Raw genomic sequence first — 22061 nt, forward strand, 5'->3', positions numbered from 1 at the left:
CAAGATTAGGTACAGGATACCTAGGGGCGCATGAAAACTCTAACAAATTCAGCAAAATAGTCTAGTTCGGGAGAAGGGGTGCCTCCTTACAAACCGGTCGAGTGACTAGGGCCCTGCGACTTTTGACCAAAAACTATGTCTCTTTCTTCACTTCTCTGGTTTGATTCCCATGGAAAGCCCAAGCATCTTCTTCTCTTCTCAAGTGAGAATAGAGAAGTTAGATCAAATGAAGCTTTAATCAAGGAACAGTTTAGTTTGGGTGCTAATGACCAAAAACATCTAATAAGAATGAGGGAAATTGATTAGATTATTGTTAACTACAGTTACCTATTAATCATTCGAGAAGGCGTGGAGTCTGGAATTAAACAATTGAATTTTTTTTGTCCGAATATAGCCGAAAAAGATGAACTTTATGTCTTCCATTCACACATCCAAATTTTAGAAATTGTTAAACAAGACTATGAAGGCATCAAGACAACTTGACATAATTATTAGTTTTTTTTTGTTGAAATAACATAATTATTAGTTAGTAAGCTCCTAATATCTTTCATGAGATTTCAACTTGCAATATTTTTATGTTAAAAGGCTGTATAGGCGGCAACACGAATATTTAAAATGCTGAAACTTTTCCACGAAGGATTCTAATAATACGAAATTGCAGTCCAAAACCACATGTATAATCGAAATATTATAAGAGACCAAAGCTTAGAGGATTCGAAGAGGGTCTTCGGGTTGAGTAGGAAGAGGAAGATGACCTTTCTCCTGGAGGCTCTTCACAGTGTCGTATAGGCTCTGTTTAGCTGGTATGAATTCAAGTCCCAAGTCCTTCAGACGCTGATTCGATAACTTGTATGGTTTAGCCCTTGGCTTCACTTGATCCGAACACCTAAACAACATTCACCATCATGAGATCAAAAACAAATCTCAACTCTTAAAAATATTTGATTGGAAAAACAGAAAATGTCAACTTATCAATTGTAAATAGATGGGAGGGTACTTTCGTCCAACTTATTCTCACATTCCCCTTACTATTTTTTTTTTTTTGGATAAAGGTCATATCTATGTCTGGCAAGCATAAAAACTAGAGTGCAGAAATCAACTTGGTAATCACTCCAAAAAAGAAATGTTGACAATAGAAAGAGTGGCGATATCCTGTTTTGCCAACCTACAATTTAAAAAAAATGACATACGTACCGAGGACAACAATATCGTCAAACACGTTATACTTATGTGTTATATTCTGACAAGCTCACCAAAGATATGGTAGCAAATACTTAAACTAATTCGAACTAACATTTTTAGTTGAACTAACACCTTGACATTGTTGTCAATCACATAATGATAGAGTTCTAGTGAAGGGAAGACATATGTAGAATATAAGTTGACCATTTTATGTAATTGATGATTCAGACAAAAGGAATGGTCTTCAGATAATATGCAGGAGAAATCTAGAAGGCAAAAGACAACTAATGGATGTAAGTTGATTGAGAATTTTACCCATACTCTTAAGGTCCACCAACCACCAAGTGCTTGCAAATAATATATATTACATATTATATATGATGGGAGTTAGGTTTACCTACTACCCTGGCGATTATAGTCCCATATGATTGTTTTTTTTTTTTTTTTTTTTTTTGTTGAGGATAGTCCCATATGATTGTTAGCCTTGGAATCAAGTTAATTAGATGTTAAAAGCACTCCACTTAAAGATAATTGATGTTGAGCTATGTGTTTTTTTGTAAAAGTAATTAGTTTCATGCATAAATGATTGTGTTTTATGTCACCCAATTTAAAGAAAATGCCATTAAAAGAACACCATTGGTAAAGATGCTTGTCCTCTCCCTCTCTTGTTTCTTACTCTATAGGCCCACCAAGGCACCAACCACTAAGTGTTTGAAAATGTATATGAAGGATAATGAGTGTTGGGTTTACCTACTACCATGATATATACATGTTTGCCATTATATAAAGAAAAGTCTATATCATCATCTCTTGGGCTCCACCCCTTATGGTTGAACTCAAAAGATGCCTCTTCTTTTTAACTTTTTTTTTTTTTTTTTGATGAAGAACTTTATTTATTTTTACCCCTTCATGTTTTTTATGTTATAAATCTAAACTTGAAAATTACAACCAAGTAACTTTTCACCCTTTCAACAAAAAAAAAAAAAGAAGTTTTCACCCCAAGAATGAAAAGTCGACCTAATACCTCACCAGTTAAGCTATAACGCTTGGTTCATTTGGAATTATGATTTTATTAGATTTTTTGTTGTTGAACTTTAGTTTTACGAAAATACTAAAATCACAAAAGGATTTTGACAAAAGAGATTGCTTTCAAAATCCTTCGCCATTCTAGCATTCCCATTAGTTTTAAAGACATATAATGTAACTACACTTCAATTTCTTACGTATAGTGAGATGGTTTTGAGTTCACACGTTAGAAAAGTAGTATCCGAGAATATTGGGGATTAGTAGGACCCATTAAATATATTATTCCCGGTCAAAATACAATAATAAATGAAAGATTCCAATTTGAGTTGGAAAGAATAATATGTAATAGGGACCTACCTACTTAATACAACATTCTCCGTATAAAACTAAGGTTGGACCAATAAAACATGACATTTTTTTTTTATTAATTATCTTATGCTTTGTGCCTTTGTGGTTACTAGAAAATAAAATTTTAATTGAAACCGCTGCCCTATAGGAAGTATAAAATTGTCGTAATTATTTCAATGTCCTATATGTCTAAAACCATTCATTGCAATTTTGTGATGTTTAAATGACAATTTTAAGACATAAACTATTTATAAATTGTGGGTGAGCTAATAAAAGACTGGAGAGTTGATAATCACATCAGAACAATTTCAAGACCCATATTCAGGAAACTTAGAAAGTGTTACTTCACCCAACAAGCGCTAATTGTTGCAAAAAATCAAGAAAAAGAGTCATAACTATATTATTGTGTTTAAGGAAAAGCTTATTTATACAAGAAAAAGAGTTGGCTCGCTAAATTCTAATGTCATGAAACTTCTTTAGAAATTAGTCGGATAATAATTTGTTTTTTCTTAACACGCCAAGTCTAAGACTAAAATAGTCAAGATTGCCTAATTCTAGGCTTAAAAATACCCAAAATTCAACCTAGAACAGTTTAACATTTAAGTTCTAATTTATCGTTTTAATAGGCTTGGTTTTAGGATTAAGGTTACATTTTAATCCTAATTTATCAGTATTCCTTGTAAGCATAATTTTGGTCATTATTTGTAGGTGGCATTTCATTGTCAGAGTGATTATAGTATAAAATGGCATTTACGTGTATAAAAGCACAATAGTATTATAAAAGCACAATAGTATTATACTAATCTTATTCTCTACCTTTGTTATCGTCCCCCTAATCATTACCTATCGTTCGCAGAGACGATATAAAAGGTTAATTAGTGGGTCAAGTAGGCCGTCAATCTAGTTTTACTAAACGGGAAAAGAGAATACAGAAATCACAAGACTTTTCAATACTAGAAAACATAAGATAACCAAGGAAAGACGAAAGTAACTTACTTGGTGGGAATCGGGTATTCGGGGAAGAACTTGGCGAGAATTTCAACAACATCGCCACGGTGAAGTACACTCTCACCACATAAATATCGGCCGGAAGCGGAAGGAGTTTCATAAACAAGAATATGAGCTAAAGCAACATCTTTGACATGAACATAAGCTTGAACAGAATTTGCATAAGTTTTAGCAGAACCAGTTAAGTACTTGAGGATGTGAACAGTGCTAGCATTGATTGTGGGCTGAAGAAGAGGACCCAATACCAACACAGGATTAACAACTACTAGATCCACCCCTTTTTCTTTTGATACATCCCATGCTGCTTTCTCTGCCACTGCTTTTCCATAGCAATACCAATTCTGCATAATCAATGCAATATTTGAGCCTAAATCATCAAATCAATGCATCAATAAAAATCGAATAGTTCGAATCCCAATGGTCACATTGGTACTAATCGAATGTGGCTTTCGGTCAAGACACGACATTATTTACAAAAAATAAATAAATACTTGAAGTACTTTTGCTTTCGGTCACAAAAATTGATTACACATGAAGGGATCTAGTGATTTGCACAAAGAAAAGGCAATTGATGTTTTTAGGCAAAAGGCGCTAGTATCCACAATAAATCCTTATATGATTAAAAAAAAAGGTAATTTTTCTTTTCTTTATAATTTTTTTTTTTATATTTATAGTTATGATTGTGTAGTTGAAGTAAAAAAATGGCAATATAATTTCTATATATAGTTGTTATTTTCTTTTATGAAAGTCTATTGGCCCCAAACTACAAACCCAACCCTTATCTTTTACCTCAAATTCAAGGGTATAATTTTACATCTTTACTCGTAACTTTTTAGAGGGACCCCTTAACATATAAGGCCATACCATAAAGCCCAAGGAATTGTAGCGTAGTGATAGGGAATCTTTGCAAAATAACAAGAGATCGTGAGCTCTATTCCGGAGACCACTGTTTAACCTAATACTTTTATGTACTAAATAAAATGTATACATATTTCAGTTCAACCAAAAACTAGTAGCCTAGTTGGTAGTGCGTCTCATAGAAGTGCAAATTTCAGGATTATTGAGCTTGGGAATAAGTATTTAAATGGGTTTTAGGCGAACAGTCTCGTTGGGCTTTAGGCCGAGTTACCCAATGTTTCGATGTCCTTGAGTTGACATGGTTTTGGTTGGCTCACAAAGACTTTTTTTGACCCACAAATTTAAGCCCTCATTTTTAACTTAGAAATGATGACAAGGGGGTAGAAATGAAAAATTTAACAAACCTTAGTATTCTTGCAAAATTCAAGATCACTCCAGCAAGTTTCATCAACTACCACATCAGGACTTCTATTTGGATCCATATAAACAGCACCAAGTGATGAAGTAAAAACCACACGACGTACTTTCGCTTCCGCCGCTGCGTTTATCACATTCGTCGTCCCATTCACGGCTGGTTCCACCATTTGTTCCTACAGAGAGAGAGAGAGAGAGAGAAACTAATTAGAGAGAGAGAGAGTGAGAGAAAATGAAACCCTAGAAATCGGAACTTACAGGATCATCAGTTACTGGAGAAGCAGTATGAAAAACACCATCACATCCATTAATGGCATCAACAAGACTACCGTAATCAAGAAGATCCGCTTTACACAATATCAATCTATCTTTTGCCCCTTCTAATTCTCTCAAATGCATATTCTTTGGATCATCTGGATTTGTTAATTCCGATCAAATCTTAGTCTTAGAGAGATAAAATTGATAATTCAAGAGAGAGAGATAAAGAAGTTAGAGAGAGATAAAGAAGTTAGAGAGAGATAAAGAAGTTAGAGAGAGAGAGAGATTTTACCTGGATTTCTGACGGTTCCTCGAACAGTATAACCTTTCTCTAATAAGATTTTGACAAGCCAAGAAGCAACAAAACCTCCGGCGCCGGTAACACATACAGTACCGGGAACGGCACCGGGAACATTTTCAGTAGCAGATAGTGAAAAGTCGTCTATAAGCATTCTCGGTGGTTTCCGGCGAAGATTTACGAAAAATCTGAATCTTCACGGGGAGAAGGACGACGAGGAGAGGAAATGATTGGAACAAAACTACAAAAGCAAATGAGAAATAATAGTTTGAAGAGAAAGGTGGATTGATAATTGGTTTTTATAGGCAACAACTTGTCTTACGACATTTTACCTAACCATGGTTAAGTCTTCATCCTTCTTGGTTAAATAGAAAAAAAAAAAAAAAAAGGTCCTAGAATTTATTTAATTAAAGGGTTATTTCCCAACTTTGTGACTAGCTTCCTGACTGGCCTCCTACTTTAGCAATAATTTTCGTATGACCCATTTTTTCCGTTATCTTAAACATTTCGTTACTCTCTCTCCTCCATCTCAGGCAGGAAGCTGAAAAAAAAAATTAGAGAGAGAGAAAAGAAAATTTGAAGGTCGCCGGCGGGAAATTTGGCCGGTTGGCGACCCTGCTAGTGAAGACGATGATGTGGCTTGCTCAAATAATGTGGTTTGCTCAAATGATGTGGCAAAGAGAGAAAATGAGATGGAGGAGAGAGAGTAACGGAATGTTAAAGATAACGGAAAAAAGAGGCCATACGGGAATTATTGTTAAAGTAGGGGCCAGGCAGGAAGCTGGTCACAAAGTTGGGGGGCCATTTAGGAAATAACCCTTAATATAATGGGCAATTAATCCTATCTCGGCCAAAGTTTTACCATTTTTTGAACAAATCTCAGTTTATGCCAAGTATAGGAAGATAAAGTAAGGTCCATGGGTATATAGACCAAAATAATGTTCAAAAAAAAAAAAATTAATGATCCAATCTTCCCAAAATATGGATATTTACTCCTTTTGCATTATAGAAATAATAACCCATTCTTTATGAAATAACTACCGTCCATGTCCCTCCTATAAAAATCACGAGATTTTTAATTTTCCGGGGTGAATCTGGAAAGTTTCTAATGTGGGTGTGATTTGGGAGTTTTAAAGCAGCTAACGGTATAAACCCAAAATTGATTTTTCTCTAAACCATTTTGGAAAGCAAATCTATTCTCAAATCAATTCAAAACAAAAAACCTAACCAAATCAATGTTCTCTCTCTTTACAGATTTGGAAACTAGTCTCTCTTTACAGATTTGGAAACCAAATCAATTTTCTCTCTCTTACTATGTAATTTTTCTTTCGATTTAAATCAATTTTCTCTCACTTAACTTTCAGATTTGGAAAGAGAATATTTTCTGGGATCAATTAAGCGTGATTTGGGGGTTAATATACAAAACATATTTATCACTTTCTCTCACTTAACTTTCAGATTTGGAAAAATTATATTTTTCTGGGAACATTACAGCAGCATTCGTTTTCGTTTTTACTCATACATAACCACACATCGAATACAAAATTATGAAACATGTTCGTAAATTATGTGTTACTTACGACGAGGCAACCATCATTTGTCATGTATACAACGTAATTTATCAAATGTATATGCGTCATGTTCAATAAATTACACATGATTTCTATTAAACTACGCATCGTTTACATTCTGTTAAAAAAAACATACAAAATCTTATCTTGTTCAGATATGGTGCCCATCCAAAGTTAATGAAATAGTAAAAAAATCTTTGAGATCATAATAATAATCATATATTTTTAACTTTAGAGAGAGATATAATCTGATTCAATAACCTGAAAAGCAATATTAAATTTGATTCAGAATCTGTTTCAATGGTACGAACAAAGACTTCCGAAATGTGTAAAACCTGATAAACGATGAAGGTGTTTACAACTGCTCTAATGAAGATGAAACAAGCTTTCTGAGTTTAATGGAGGATTATCAGATGATTCAGATTTAGAGAGAGAGAGAGAAAATAAACAGGTTTCGATTACTGAAGATAATTAAGATAGAGGTTACTTTGATTAGAAACGTGATTGGAGAGAGAATGTGGGAGATAAAAATGGAAAAAAGATATTTAGGAATTTTGAAGGTAAATCTGTTTTTATATATAAGGAGGTTAGTTTAGGTATTAAGATTTATTATGTATTCTAGGAATCTGTGTTTTCTCTCTAGATGCATACAAATGGATTAGATATCCATTTAAATTAATATTTTGATTTTTAAACCCTTTATCACTTTATGGGATTAGAGAGGACTAAAACTGTTATTAGGACCCGTTTTTTGATCTATACGCTCAAAAATTCGATAAAGTATTATAAGTGGCTGGAGCTCAGATTTTTTTTTCCAACCAAAATACCCTTTCGTATATTATAAATATGTCGTGAAATCTCGTAAATTTTTATAATAAAGTATGATTGTTCATAAAGCATTATGAATTTTCTTCTTTTACGAACACTTGTAATGTATTGTGAATGTCCATAATACATTATAACGAATATTATATTTTGTTTTTCACAACAAATCATAATAGTTTCGTTTCTGAACCATTTTGGTTTCCCGAATAGTACGTTACGATTAAAAAATAATGTGGTATCATTTTTATCACAAATTTTATACTTCACTCAAAAAATTAAATATTTATTTGTAGAATCTAGTTAGTAAGAGATACATGAACGAATTATTAATATTTACAACAAATCTTATTATTACATATTTTAAGTTGTCGTAAAATTTGTTATAAGTATATTTTGATTATCAATTGAGAATGATATATTTAAGTGAAAAACTCAAATGACATGATTAGAATATAATTAACGTGGAATAAGTAATGGAAACCTTTAAATTTGTGAAAGAATCAATTAATTGCGTATTAAAGTCGTGTAGAGTACCCATCAAATATAACCAATTAGTATTAAAATCTTATCGGTTTTTATAGGATATGCAAATGAGAGTCCATAACCGACATATATTGTTGTGGTTTTATTCTGTGTAATTGATATACCCATTACAACCCCTGACTGTCATACTTTCCAAATATTTGTATCTTTTACTTTTGTGCGCCAATTTTTCGTGCTATCATGCAGAGAAAAGATGGACGAACAAATGTTGGTTCCCGTTGGTAGATCTTCTGCATAGAGAATATATTCGAGGCATTTATGAGTTTGAAATAAACTTTTCCCTAAAATTAGTATTTTGAATAGGACAAAATCAAATTTGAAAGCGACAGCCAAATCGTGATAAATCACATTCGTAACAACAAACAACAACTGCAGTGGCAGTCGAAGAAACACATCGAGGCAATCAACCATCTCAAAACGTCATTCAACGGAATCATATTTTCCTACACTTCTAAGCTCAACAACAACCAGCCAGACGTTTTAGCCAAATGGAGCAGAAGGCATAATAGCAATCGCATCTGGAAGGATGCTTCGGAGTTTCAGAGAATTGTTTAGCTCGTCTTTTCTTCAACAAAAAACAAAACCAAATTTGATATTAAATTATTTTTCTATTACAAATAAAAATAAAGTATAAACTGATATATCATTATTTTGGAAGCTACTACACCAACGATTTGTGGGTTCCACAAAATCATAAACTACAACATAAATGATAAATTAAAAAAAGAATTACCAAAAGTAGGTAAAGGATAATAGCTAGGATTAGAAGAAAATACTATCCATTAGAAAATGTCATAAAAAAAAAAAAAGTAGGATTCTGCTAGAACCCTTCAAAGTTGAACAGCTCTAACCGGTGCTAATAATTGTCATTTTCTAGTTTTGCATAAATTATTTCTTACAAGCAACTAAATCATTTTAGAAACTTCATAAGTTCTCCTTCCCAATAACAAGCTTGTTCCTAAAGACAATTAGTTTCTTTTTTTTTTATAAAGTGGTACTCCATTAAAAGTGATTACATTTTCGTAATACATTTCGGGAACTTCTTACCTTCTTCGAAAACCTCATTTAAAACTTTATCCTAAAAACCCCATTCTACTAGGAAGGAAGGTAGATCTCATGTTTGAAATACTAAGATCTAGCTTTTCCTTGCCCTTTACCCTTTTCCCCTTTATAACAATTTTTATAATTTTACTATCTTTTTCTCGATCTTCTTTAACCACTCTCAAAGAATTTATCCGGCTGCTATTGACATTGGTCAAGGTTCTAGAATGAAGAAGGGCTCCTATGGTGAGACATTTTCTAATTCTCAAGGACACAAAATTTAGAGTTGAATAGACACCCCTTATGGTGAAGTTTCTCCATCTTTTAAGTGAGTTTTGACATTTTGGCCGAATTATCACGCCCGGGGAAGAGACTTTGACTATTTATTTCCTTGAAAGTGAAAGAATTTATTTTAGTCGATGGATTTGTTTGATTTTTCCGTCCCACAGGGGTCCGGTAGAGAATAAAAGTCTCAGGTTATACTTGTGCCTTTAAACTACTCAGGTAACTTATACAACTTTGTAGACTCATTAGAAAAGAAATTTAACAGGCACGCTAATTTGGTACAGGCACATCCCAGCACCTTGGGCTTGCCACGTGGGGACAGACGTGAGGTGCGTGCGCACTTCACTAGGCACCGATCACAATTGTTGTAGGCGTCTAATTTCCGCACAAGGCCTCCTAAAATTTTGGCTGTAAAATGGCCTCTATATCAACTATGCTGGGTACTTATAGACCTTTCTTTATGGAATTTGAGCTCCTAAGACTCTACTAACGACAGACAGGGAGTGCCTATAGAATATCAATACTTGGGCCTGTGTTCCATTTCGTTTCTTCTTGTTTATCAACCTCTTGTAGAAGGAAGTGTTTCATATTTCCAATGGAGTTCTTTAGGCCCTACTCGGAAATTACTAAGCCGGATCCCTTGCTCTAGGTGGATCGGACTAGCCGAGTGATACCCACAAAACTAGCAAGGTAGAGACTGCCCTCCTTTTAAGTCTAGCGCGCAAAAGGCTCATGAACCAAACGATATGAGTAACGTGGTGGTTGTTGTTAGCATTATCAACCCTCTTTCTCATAGAATCCTTTGTACAAAAAGAATTGGAATCCTACAACCTTAACATTCATAGATACAAGACATTATTTTAGCCTTCTATGTCATTCTATTGTTAATTATTTTGGAAGTATAAATTGTAGGGGGTTATTTTATATGATAATTTGCTATGACTTCTACTTATAATTGTTGAATATCAAGTACTTTAGACAATAATGGAAGTACAATTTAAAGTTGAGTGATTTCATAGCAAGGAGTAGTCAATTAGATTATTATGACAACATTTACTAATTATAGATGGTTTCTTCTATGAATCTATATCATCAATTCTTTAGTACATAATTAACAAATAAACCTACTAAGATGTGAATGTGTGGTATCTTATAATTGTAACTTATTCCCCAATTGTACTTTAGTGTTTGTTTTATTTGAGTTCTCTAAATGTGACATATATAAGCCTGGCTTGTTTGTGTCTAATTTGTCTAAACCTGGAATGTCCAACTATACTTGTTCTAGCCATGGTAACTAGTAATTTGAGTTTATTTAAAATTATATATTTTCAATTTAGACTTATTTTAATAAAATAAGTCATTTCTTTGAGTCAGATATTACGAATAACACAACAATAATTTTTCTGAAACACTATTTCAGTCAAATCAGATTTCAAAGGGTGTTTTCTACATGACTTGGGAAACAAAACAAGCACCACCTAGAACGGAGTTTTAGTATCGGAAACATACAAATAACAGTAGATATGTTATGTTTTGAAAATACTATTTAGCCCGACAAAAAACTTCCCAAACAACCCAAAGAAGGCAAGAATCATGATGTCATGCCTACTTCATGTGTAATATTTGGACATTTAGTGCGGTTCGAGTGACTTTTTGTCGGGTAAAAATATACTCTCCTTATGTTCTTCCTCACTCTATATATGTGAAGTCTTAATTGTCTCCAATTATTAATGAAGTTTATTGTTCATCACATAGACACAAGAAGGGTCCTTTTGTGTCAATACCAACCATTCCAGTGTAAGAGCCCTCAGCCCTATTGTGCATAAGCTAGACGACATGCTAATGTCATACCTAAAACACTGATATGAATCTTGTAAAGAAGAAAACATTTGAACAATACTGTTTTGGAATAGATGTTATGGTTTGTTTGAAAAGTGATATACAACTTAGTCAGTACCCATGCTCCCAACTCATAATTTCCCATGGGAAAACTTTTACCTTTGGTTTCTTCTTTTCTTTTTCTGTTGTCTTTTCATAAGAACCCTTGTTAAAAAGTCTAAAATATTAATGTTAATAAAACGCAAGATAGTAAAAACTGTTATGGTGTGTTTGGTTGCAGGATTCCTAAGTAGGATTCCTATCAAAAGTGGGATTTGGTAGGAATCATGAATCCTTGGTCTGTTTGGCTACCAAGAATCCTAGGACTCTTGAATCCTAAGGATTCCTAATTCCAAAAATTGTATTGGACCAAAATCCCACCTTACCCCCTAGGATTTGCTAGGATTTTGGATTAATGAACCTAAATTTCAAACTTAAAATCAACAAAAAAATATTTCTTTCTACAAAATCATTATTTATTTTCAAAATCATTATTTTTTTCAAAAATCATATTTTTTCTAAAGTTTTTTAAAAATACTCAAATAATAATAAATCATAGGATTCTTAGTTGCCAAACAAGCCAAAAAATATTACTAGGATTCATGAATCCGTGGAATCATGAATCCCAAGGACTCATGAATCCGCGGATTCATGATTCCGCCATCCAAACACACCATTAGTTTATTTATGTTTTAGAGTCAGTTTTTCCTTTGTCAAAACCGAAGGCAATCTAACATCAACAAAACCAAAGTACAAAACATAATGTGTGGGTTTTAACCAAACAAAATATAACTTATCTTTTTAACTAAAAAAATTAAAAAATTAGACTTTCGCTCAACTTTTTGTATGTTGATTTATTTTTATTTTTTTGAAGAGGGTAAAATAGATTTCATTAATTGCAAAGGTTGCAACTACAAAGAGAAAACAAGAAAAAAAGAAAAAGATTACATGCTAATTAGAGCATTACTAATTTTGAAAAGGTGGTGGTGGACTTCCATTCTTGGTTTGTAGACCAGTAAAAAAGGAGAGCTTTGATCGAAATTATAAGATTTTCTACCGATTTACATTTTTCTTCGAAGATCCTTGTGTTTCTCTCTTCCCATAAGCTCCAAATTATAGCATAAGGGACTCCATATCTCAAGAATTTTTTCCTATCAAGCGACTTTGGGAGAGTATTTGAGTCGACTAAGTCCTTGAAACGATTTGACAAATTTGAGAGCTTGATAAAAGATGGGGTAAGCGAGTTCCAAATCTGATTTGAGAAGGAACACGAAAAGAACAAATGATCAAGAGTCTCTTCTTCATGGTTACAAAGAGCACACCTATTTGGGAAGATGAAACCTCTTCGCTTAAGAGTATCAAGAGTAGGAAGAGCTTGGAGATACAAAGCCCATAGAACAAAAGAGATCTTCGGAGGAATGATGTTATTCCATATATTCTTACTCGGAAAGTCTCTCTGGATGTTGGCTTTGTTCTTGGTTGAGAAGAAATTTAAATGATGGTGATAAAAAGAGGAGACGGAAAACTCACCATTTTTGCTTGGAGTCCACGATATGGTGGGAGAAGTTTGAGTATCCATAAGAGAGGCACTAGAGAGTTTAAGCAGCAGGTCTGTTGCCTTCATTGCTTCTGCTGCGGAACAGGTTCTTGAAAGATTTAAATCCCAATTATGAGAAGAGAAGTTACCGTTTATCACTTCTTCGACAGAGGCATCTTTAGTCTTAGAGAATTTCCAAATACTTTTGAAATCATCTTTTAGCGGAGTTGATCCTGCCCAAGCATCCTCCCAAAATGAAGTTTTTGATCCTCTGTTAATAGTAACACATGTACCTGCTTTAACTGACTTAGAGAAGGCTTGAATTTGTTTCCATGGACCACCCACTTTATGCACACTCATCTCTTTTGGAAACCACCACTTTTTGTTGCCCTTATATTTCTCCCTAATCATATTTGTCCAAAGAGCGTCCGGCTCATTCCCGTACCTCCAAGTCCATTTGGCCAAGAGAGATAAGTTAGCTTCTTTTAATCTTCTTATTCCGAGGCCTCCATGGCAAAGAGGCTTTGTAATCTTGTGCCAAGAAACCCAATGAAGCTTCCTTTTAGAATTAGAATCACCCCATAAAAAATCTCTGAAGATTTTTTCGATCTTTTTCGCTACCTTGCCGGGAATTAAGAAGATAAAAAGTAAGTAAAGCGGCATAGCTGAAAGAATAGAGTTTATGAGGACGATTCTACCGCTTTTGGAAAGAAATCTCCGCTTCCAAGGAGCAAGCTTCTTCGCAATTCGTTCAATAATAGGATTCCAGAATGGTAAAGTCTTCGGGGACTGACCCAAAGGCATGCCAAGGTAAGAAAGGGGCAAAGAACCAATCGAGAAGCCTAACTTATCCGCTGCCTGTAGAGTGATATGCTCTTCGATACCAATGCCAATCAGCTGACATTTGTGTTTATTGACTTTTAAACCAGTGTATTCTTCGAAAGAATTAAGAACACTGATAAGATGATCGAGTTGCTCCATGTTTGCCTCCATAAAAATAATGGTGTCATCTGCGAATTGTAGATGAGTATATTCTTTCCCTGTATTTGAAACTTTAAATCCTTGAATCTTCTTATCTAATGAAGCTGAGTGCATAAGCTTTGCAAAAACCTCTCCAACAATGAGAAATAGAAAAGGTGATAAAGGGTCACCTTGGCGCAACCCTCTAGAGTTTTTGAAGAAGCCTTCTGCCTTGCCATTTATCAAGATTGAAAAGTGAGGAGAAGAGGTCATCTTCTTGATCTACCGACACCAACGCCATCCAAAGTTCATACCTTTCATGATCTGCAAAAGAGAATCCCAATTCACACTGTCGAAAGCTTTCTCAATGTCTAATTTTCTGTATCGATTAGGATATTCATTTTAGATGGCAATACCCAAGCTCTTACTTATTGGAAGCAACTAGCTCGAGATAAAGTAAAAAAGCCCTTTAAGGTAAGGGCCAAGACCTTCGTTGCTTCTAGTCCAGTATCAATTGGATGTGGAACTGGCTCTGCTCTCCCAAGGAGGTTGGGGGTTCGCTTCCTGTAATACCGTCAAATGTCGGGGTATCACTCATATAAAACATATGCATATGGATCGGTCTTTCTAACACGAATTGTTTCGTTAAGTGAAGTTAAACATAACAACAAATAGAGATTGTCACGTGAGAACGGGATTTTGCAGTGATACAAAGATCACGAATATCTATCTCAAAACTAATTATCACTGAGTAGAGAGACCCAAATAGTTCATTTTTTTCATGAGACTTCATCTTGTTTATGTATGATTTTCTCATTCTCGGGTAGTATTTGCTAGAATATGGAACTCTTTTATCACTAGTGAGTTTGTTTTACTTGCATTTCCACTAATCGACATAGAACATTTGTGTGTTAAACATTTAATATTGTTTTGCAAGTTGTTGCAAACCTCACTGGTGGCAAGCTTTTATAAATTTCTTGCAAGCTGTTGCAGATTACAAAAATACTCAAGGCGTTGAAGGCTAGAAAAAAAATATTAAATGATACAATTTCGCCAAAACTAATAATTTATAAAGAGCTCCGACTAAATTTTTCATTTTTTTGAGTGTAAATTCCAGTGACTCTGAGAGATCTTAAAATGTGATACATTTTTTTTTTGATGAAGGAAATTACCATTAAAACCAAGCGTCTATTACATACCAACTAGAAATCCGAAAAAAAAGAGACAACATCACTCCAAAGTTTCTTACACCCGTGAGCACGCCCCCATTTGGCTAACGCATCTGCATAATTATTACCATTCCTAGACACACGAGAGAATATAATTCCTGAAAAATTTTCCTTGATGTCTTTGATCTGTCGGATGATACTTTGAGATTGCCATTGAATACATCCTTCCTCACCATTGAGAGCTTGGATTATTGCTTTATTATCACTTTCTAAATGCACAAAAGATAGTTGCATTTGCATCGCGCTAAGTAGTCCATATAATACCGCTAAACTTTCACATTCTTCAGCATTTTGCCCTCGTACACTATCTGCTACCGCCATTATAAAGTTGGCTTCTGCATCTCGCACAATGTAACCGATTCCTGCCTGCTCATGTAAATTAACAAAAGAGGCATCTACATTGATTTTAATATAAGGTGTCGATGGAGGTCTCCATGTTTGAATAACCGTTTGTTCTTGACCCTTCGTGGTAGTGCTATTCTCAGTTCTGAGAGGAGTAGTAGTGGTATTGTTTATCCTTTCTATCATTTGCATTGAATTTTGTTTATTCGTCGTAAAGCAGTTTTCACATATGGCTTTCCACAGAAACCAAAGAATTTTAGCATACAGATTAATAGTTTCTTCCTCAAGGGATTTCCATTGGTGTATTAAAATGTGATACATGAATTTTGTTGATTCATCGGTAATAATTACTCCTGTGTGAACTGTAATGATGAGGAGATCATAGATCATGTTATGTTGCATTAAAATGTGATACATGAAAAATAGTTGAAGTTCAGACCAAGTAAATTATTACTCTTTAAATACGCTTGTCGCGATGCGCTGGGGATTGAACCAAATAAAAGAATTAGTTTTTAATACTTTCATGCTCAATGACTCACACAACACACTACAAGAACTTCACCATACGCATCTCCTAAGGTTTTTAATTCATTGCCAAAATAAAACCCATTTAAACAACTCCAACTACCATCTTTTGTTTACTAAATGATCATTCAAATCTTCACTTTTAAAGGCCTTCACGTTGTTGTAATTACTATTGATATATATGACAAATCCTCATCCATTAAAAATAATGATTGTATAACTTAGGATCGTGTGGCGATATTAAAAATAGAGATATGTTATTGCAGATCTATAGTAATCAAGCAACACATATCAATAAAAATTATATTATTCATTAACACAAAAGTAAGCGTCAAATTTATACGACCGTAGTAGTTATTCTTTAGTTTATATCCTGTCATACTAATTAATAAAAACTATTTCTTTTCTACATTAATACTTTTGTACTTACTAGGCCAATCGATACAGTTTCATAGTTCATTATCAATAATTTATTTTCGTATGGAAAAGGATAGAAGATGTTGTGAAAACAGATTTAACCTAGATCTAAATAGGAAATCTTGCGTCTATCGAAAGTGAATCTCTCTCGAGAGAGATAGTTGAATCGAAATTGGAGGATATTAATTTCTTGTAAGTCTGAAGTGTATTTGGCTTTCACTTTGTAGTTTTTTCTAGCATTATCTTTCCGAATGCCCAAATCAATAAAAAAAAATAAACATGTCCTATATCAACTATTGTTTTTTTTTTTTAAATTGACTACGATCTACGATAGTCATTACATTAGCATTGATACATCAAAGATGTGATAAGCACGAAATTGTCGAATTCAAACTTTTACAAAAGAATGAACCTATAGCCCAACTAAACTATGACCTAAAGCCCAACAACATTATTTATACCTTAATAACCCAAGTTCAATAAATCATGGAAACCACCTCCTCCGAAAATCGAACTTGAGACCTCCAGAATTTTAGAGTTTATGTTAACCCATTAGACCACTTGAAAAACTAATTATTCATTATATCAAACTATTTTGTCATGTACAATTTGTCAAACTCCACAAATATGTGAGGATCGAAAGGATTGAAATATAGCATGAAATGAGAATTATGTCTTTTATATTTTGTTGCAAAGAAATGAGTTCTATCTTGATTTCATGAAACATCATGATTCCTATACTGGGACCCATATTATAGTTACATTAATTTAGATGGTTTTCAGCAGAGTCAGAGGAAACCCCATTTGTTGTTCTATCTTCACTTAGTCATAACACATACTTTTTTTTGTTAAGATATGACACATACTTAAATACTTACAAAAATGAAAGACATATACACGACACTACTAAGAAAAAAAAGTTAGATTGGATGCACATCTCATGTTATCTCCTCCTATCTTTTCTTCTTTATTATAATTTTAAGGAACAAATAATAAAATACACCCTATAAACATTTATTGATGTGTTGACTTAGAACATTCACCAACAACCACATTAAAACTGAACGGAGACGTAACTATAACTTTTTCGTTTTCAACAAAAAATATAATTTTTTTATGTTTGATAGACAATTACAAATGGTTTAACCAGTACACTAGTAGTTTGTGGTTATTATTATAATTGCAAATTTTTCACCTGTGACATTTTTCATTTAAAGACAAATGTTGTTTAAACAAAACATAGGATAACTATGATTTACAAATTTCATAAAAAAAAACTATAATTTACAACAAGATTTTGCCGAGACACATAAACTCTCCCAAAGCTCCTCAATTTTAGCAAAAATGAATGTTGAGACGGGTGAAAAAAATTAGTAATGAACTTTAATATTACCATGTTCTAAAGTTAATCTATATTATCTTGCATTATATCCATTTGAGATATATTTATATGCATCACTGTTATGACCGAATGGGGTTTAATGTGATAAATACGAGTAATCCAAGAGAAGCAACGAAAAATAAAGAACAATCAAGAACAAAACACAGAGATATACGTGGTTCGGTTGGTGAGACCTACTTCACGGCGACAACGGCGCGATGATTTCTACTATAATAAGCAAACAAGTTTACACAAGAGATTTCGTGAGATTGTGCTACTGATATGTCCTTAGGGTTTAGTTTATATAGTCAGAAAACTCTAATCCCACTGCCTCACCGACTCTCTCTCTACATCCGACATTATAAATGGATATGTTAACACTAGTAACCGACATAAGCCTAGCTTCGCATTCCAGCTCTGTCTCGGGATCCAACTCTGCCTCGGAGCCCCGCTTCGCATACCAACCCTGTCTCAGTACCCTCACAAAGGAAAGTATGGTAATTAGGAAAACGACAATGAGCTATTCAATCTTGGAGATTAATACAATGCCCGATCAGTCTTCCTGCTAAATCACAGCCTAGCTAGTGACATGGCCGGTTAATATCTAGAAAGAGAGTTACACTTTCTCTCACTAGATCTTGTACACCCACGCCGTGCTGGAATTCAAGTGGGAGGCTGACTCGAACATAACGTACCAGATGTTCAATCTTTGAGGGGAGATTGAGAACCAAACTAATGTTTACCAACCAAGCTTACAAATAGTGAGATTCAACTATCATTTGGTTCCTTTAAAAAAAAAACTATCATTTGGTTGTTGTTTTTAATTATTTGAACATACAACAAGAATGTTTTATAGAGGGAAAATGACTATTTAGGTTTACAAAATTATCATAATAACTAAAAACACTTAGATCTTTTCTTATTAAGTAAAAGTTACCAAAATATTATGGTTAATGATAGAATAAGTTTGAAATAATATGATATATTACTAATCAGGTCATTTCTAATTCTTTTTGTTTCGAGAATACCCTCCTATTAAAATTAATTTTCTCTCTCAGACAATCTCAAATTTTTTTAGGAATTTTCTCATTGTTCTTCTTCTTCATTGTTGCTGAATCACGGTGATTCTATGGCGAAATTTCTCTTCAACACCGGAGAGATGTGGGTGCCGAGGGGTTGTTGCCCCTTTCCGGCGATCTCCATGGTTTTCTTTATTTGAGAACCAGAGCCGACGATTTCTCTTCCATTTCTAAACGAAACAACCCCTCCCTCTCTCTCTCTCACTTTCAACAAAAAATACTCTCTCTCTTTCTTTCTCTATCTAAACTTGTCGCTGCTGTTGTTCTTGTTGTTGTTGATGATGATGATGATGATGATAATAATCCTTCTTTCTTTCTCTCTTGCTTTTGTTTTATAAATGAGGTTATGATGATCAAATCCAAAACCCTAATTAGGGTTTTCAGACTTGAAGTGAAAGATCTCTCTCTATTATAAATCATGGTGAGATATCTCTTTCTATTATAAATTTCATCTTTTATCATAATTTTTTTTATGATTATAGGGTATTTTGATATCTAGATTATAGCCTTGACTTAGAGATACAACTAGATGGAAATTTAACTAGACTAGAAATTGGTACTTGAAAATCACGATGGGAGATATCTAGATTTAATAACACTCTTAAATGATGTTGACGATGATCTGGTAACATATTTTTCGAAGTCCAACACCCTCTGGGGTATGCTTAAAATTTATGTACAATTATCGTATTATTAAATGTTCTCAATAGATATTCACTAGTATTTGTGTGCTCGTGTATCAGTAATGTGTTATGTGCAGGCAATGCCATTGTTTCCAATTTCAAGTTTGTGGGTACCTATCATTATCGAAGAAGACTTAGAACTTCGGCTAGGATCCAGAGGTGATTATATGCATCCGTTGTTTGATGTTTAGTCTTAATTCTGCTTGTTTAATGCTTAGCCACAACCTCTGAAGGTTCGCCATTATTATAACAAGGGATATTGTAAGAATGAAACTAGTTGTAGATACTTGCGTGAACAACCCTTATCAGATAGTTTGTTTCAGTATTTTGGGCCAAATGGATCTGAATTGGGAAATGAAGATCATATGTTCTTGCCTGGATCTCTTGAGAAGCTTGAATTGGAGTTGGCTTAACTCTTGAAATCAAGAAGATGGTATCCTGTCTCAATTGCTGCGTTGCCAATGTTGTATTATGAGAAGTATGGGAAGATACTCCAAGCCGATGGGTATCTAACTGAGAGCCAGAGACATGGGAAGGCTGGATATAGTCTCACCAAGCTTCTTGCTCGACTTCAGAACAGTATTCGCGTCATCAACAGGTGTGATCATAGCCAACTCTTCGATGTCTTTCGATAAGTTATATATATATATATATATATATATATATATATATATATATATATATATGTGTGTGTACATGTGATTGATTAACTGTGATATGAAAAATTAAGTTACAGGCCTCATGGGCAGCACGCGGTAATCTTGGCGGAAGATGCTTCAAGATATGTTGATTACCGAAGTGAGAGGAATGACTCTGTGTCTAGACAGATTTATTTGACTTTTCCGGCTAAGAGCACTTTTACTGAGGAAGATGTTGCCAACTACTTCATGTAAGAAATTGAAAAGTTTGTATTACATAAAAAAAATTAATTGGTTTTTAAGCATCTAACTTTAAGTCTGATTTTGTAGGAGCTTTGGACCTGTTCAGGATGTGAGGATTCCATGCCAACAGAAAAGAATGTTTGGGTTTGTGACTTTTCTCTATCCGGAGACTGTAAAGAAGATTTTAGATAAAGACAATCCACACTTTGTCAGCGGTGCTCGGGTTCTTGTGAAGCCTTACCGGGAAAAATCCAGGCTTTCTGACAGATAATGTTGTTGATTTACTTCAAACAATTTGTCTATGTGATGAGAACTTATGTTATTCAACATATAATGCAACATTGTTTAAACTTGTGTTTTCGTGTTTGACTCTTTTTTCTACATAGATTAATTTCTTTTTTGTTAGTTTTATTTTTACCTTTGCAGGAAAATGGATACATCAATGGACTACCGTTCTAGCTATCTCCCCGGAGCTACTTCCTAACAACTGCAGTCCCCCGCTAGTACTACTCGAATCATACCACCAATACATCTCTTAGCCTCTTCATGATGCCTAACACATCTCTTAGCCTCTTCACTATGTGAAATTGCAGCAAAAGGTCCAAGGAGGAGGGGAAAGGGTTTAAATTCTTAGAAAGAATAACTAGTTTGGTCAGGATTTGGTTTGCTTCCATCTTCCATTCAGGGAGGAAGAATGTATCGAGATTTGATTATCAGAACTAAAACAATTGGAAAATTTGTCCCTCTTATGCATCAAGATTTGATTATCAGAACTTAAAACAATTGAAAATTTTGTTCCTCTTATGTATTGAGATTCGATTATCAGGATTTGGTCTTTGCTTCTACAAATGTATGGAAAATGTAAGTTTATTCAAGGTGGACAGAAGGTGTTTGATGAATTTCCTATTAGAGATGTGATTTTGTCGACTTTAATTTTGGTTTGTTATATTAACTGTGGATATGCCATGTTTGCAAATCATGTTCGCAATCTATATTTTGCAAACACAGTTTGTAGTTTACGTTATGCAAACACATGTTTGCAGTTTACATTATGCAAACACATGTTTGCAGATCAGATTGTTGCAAACACGTTTGCATAACAGATTGTTGCAAACACGTTTGCATAACAGATTGTTGTCAGATTGTTGCAAACACGTTTGCATAATAGATCGTTGCAAACACGTCTGCAGAAAAACGTAAAGGAAAAAAACGCCGTTTTTTTCTGGGTTTTTTTTTTGAAAAAAAATATTGAGAGTGGATCTTGTTAGAAAGCTAATGAAAAATCATTTCTAAATATATAATTTTTATAGAAATCCGACATCTCAAACAAAAGTTATATCGATTTAAAATTTAAAGAAAAATAAAAGAATTTAGTTACACAAAATGACAAAAAAATGTATTTTAGTATTTGCACACTTTTTGACCTAAATAATAATTTTCAAATGTTTAGTGATTTTCTGCTCATTTTCAATATTATTTTGACATTTCTAGT

General features: G+C 33.8%; 2 protein-coding genes and 1 long non-coding RNA gene across 6 annotated transcripts; 2 read left to right on the forward strand and 1 right to left on the reverse strand.

Annotated features, from left to right (window-relative positions):
* Positions 1-469: 469 nt before the first annotated feature.
* Positions 470-2684, forward strand: LOC147540072 (uncharacterized). The gene is made up of 2 exons (XR_015225251.1): positions 470-1599; positions 1648-2684. It is a non-coding gene; the product is annotated as an uncharacterized LOC147540072 (long non-coding RNA).
* On the reverse strand, positions 610-5769 carry CCR1 (cinnamoyl coa reductase 1). Its single transcript, XM_086640650.1, has 5 exons — positions 5387-5769; positions 5095-5249; positions 4827-5012; positions 3553-3905; positions 610-886 (listed from the first exon to the last, which is right to left on the reverse strand). The coding sequence occupies exons 1-5, from the start codon at positions 5544-5546 to the stop codon at positions 706-708; spliced, it is 1035 nt and encodes a 344-aa protein (XP_086496776.1). The 5' UTR covers positions 5547-5769; the 3' UTR covers positions 610-705.
* Positions 5770-19018: 13249 nt separating this feature from the next.
* Positions 19019-20840, forward strand: LOC147540074 (zinc finger CCCH domain-containing protein 18-like). Of its 4 annotated transcripts, XM_086640654.1 has the most exons (5): positions 19019-19426; positions 19766-19847; positions 20012-20286; positions 20419-20577; positions 20657-20840. In XM_086640654.1, the coding sequence occupies exons 3-5, from the start codon at positions 20150-20152 to the stop codon at positions 20838-20840; spliced, it is 480 nt and encodes a 159-aa protein (XP_086496780.1). In that variant the 5' UTR covers positions 19019-19426; positions 19766-19847; positions 20012-20149. The 4 variants fall into 4 exon arrangements, with proteins under 4 accessions (XP_086496780.1, XP_086496778.1, XP_086496781.1 ...); XM_086640652.1 differs by having other exon boundaries at positions 19766-20286; XM_086640655.1 differs by having other exon boundaries at positions 19766-20286; positions 20425-20577.
* Positions 20841-22061: the final 1221 nt, after the last annotated feature.

Source organism: Eschscholzia californica, unplaced genomic scaffold (genome assembly GCF_041429995.1).
Source record: "Eschscholzia californica isolate CP2 unplaced genomic scaffold, dmEscCali1.0.p SCAF_5, whole genome shotgun sequence".
NCBI classification, from domain to species: Eukaryota; Viridiplantae; Streptophyta; class Magnoliopsida; order Ranunculales; family Papaveraceae; genus Eschscholzia; species Eschscholzia californica.

Excerpts from the sequence above, each read along its gene's own strand:
- CCR1 (XM_086640650.1), bottom strand. The coding sequence starts at position 5,546 with ATGCTTATAGACGACTTTTCACTATCTGCTACTGAAAATGTTCCCGGT. Across the intron at positions 3,906-4,826 it reads AATTTTGCAAGAATACTAAG|AATTGGTATTGCTATGGAAA; the intron begins GTTTGTTAAATT and ends TTGATTATGCAG. Across the intron at positions 887-3,552 it reads GAATACCCGATTCCCACCAA|GTGTTCGGATCAAGTGAAGC; the intron begins GTAAGTTACTTT and ends AATGTTGTTTAG.
- LOC147540074 (XM_086640652.1), top strand. The coding sequence starts at position 20,150 with ATGTTGTATTATGAGAAGTATGGGAAGATACTCCAAGCCGATGGGTAT. Across the intron at positions 20,287-20,418 it reads AGTATTCGCGTCATCAACAG|TTACAGGCCTCATGGGCAGC; the intron begins GTGTGATCATAG and ends TGAAAAATTAAG. Across the intron at positions 20,578-20,656 it reads GATGTTGCCAACTACTTCAT|GAGCTTTGGACCTGTTCAGG; the intron begins GTAAGAAATTGA and ends CTGATTTTGTAG.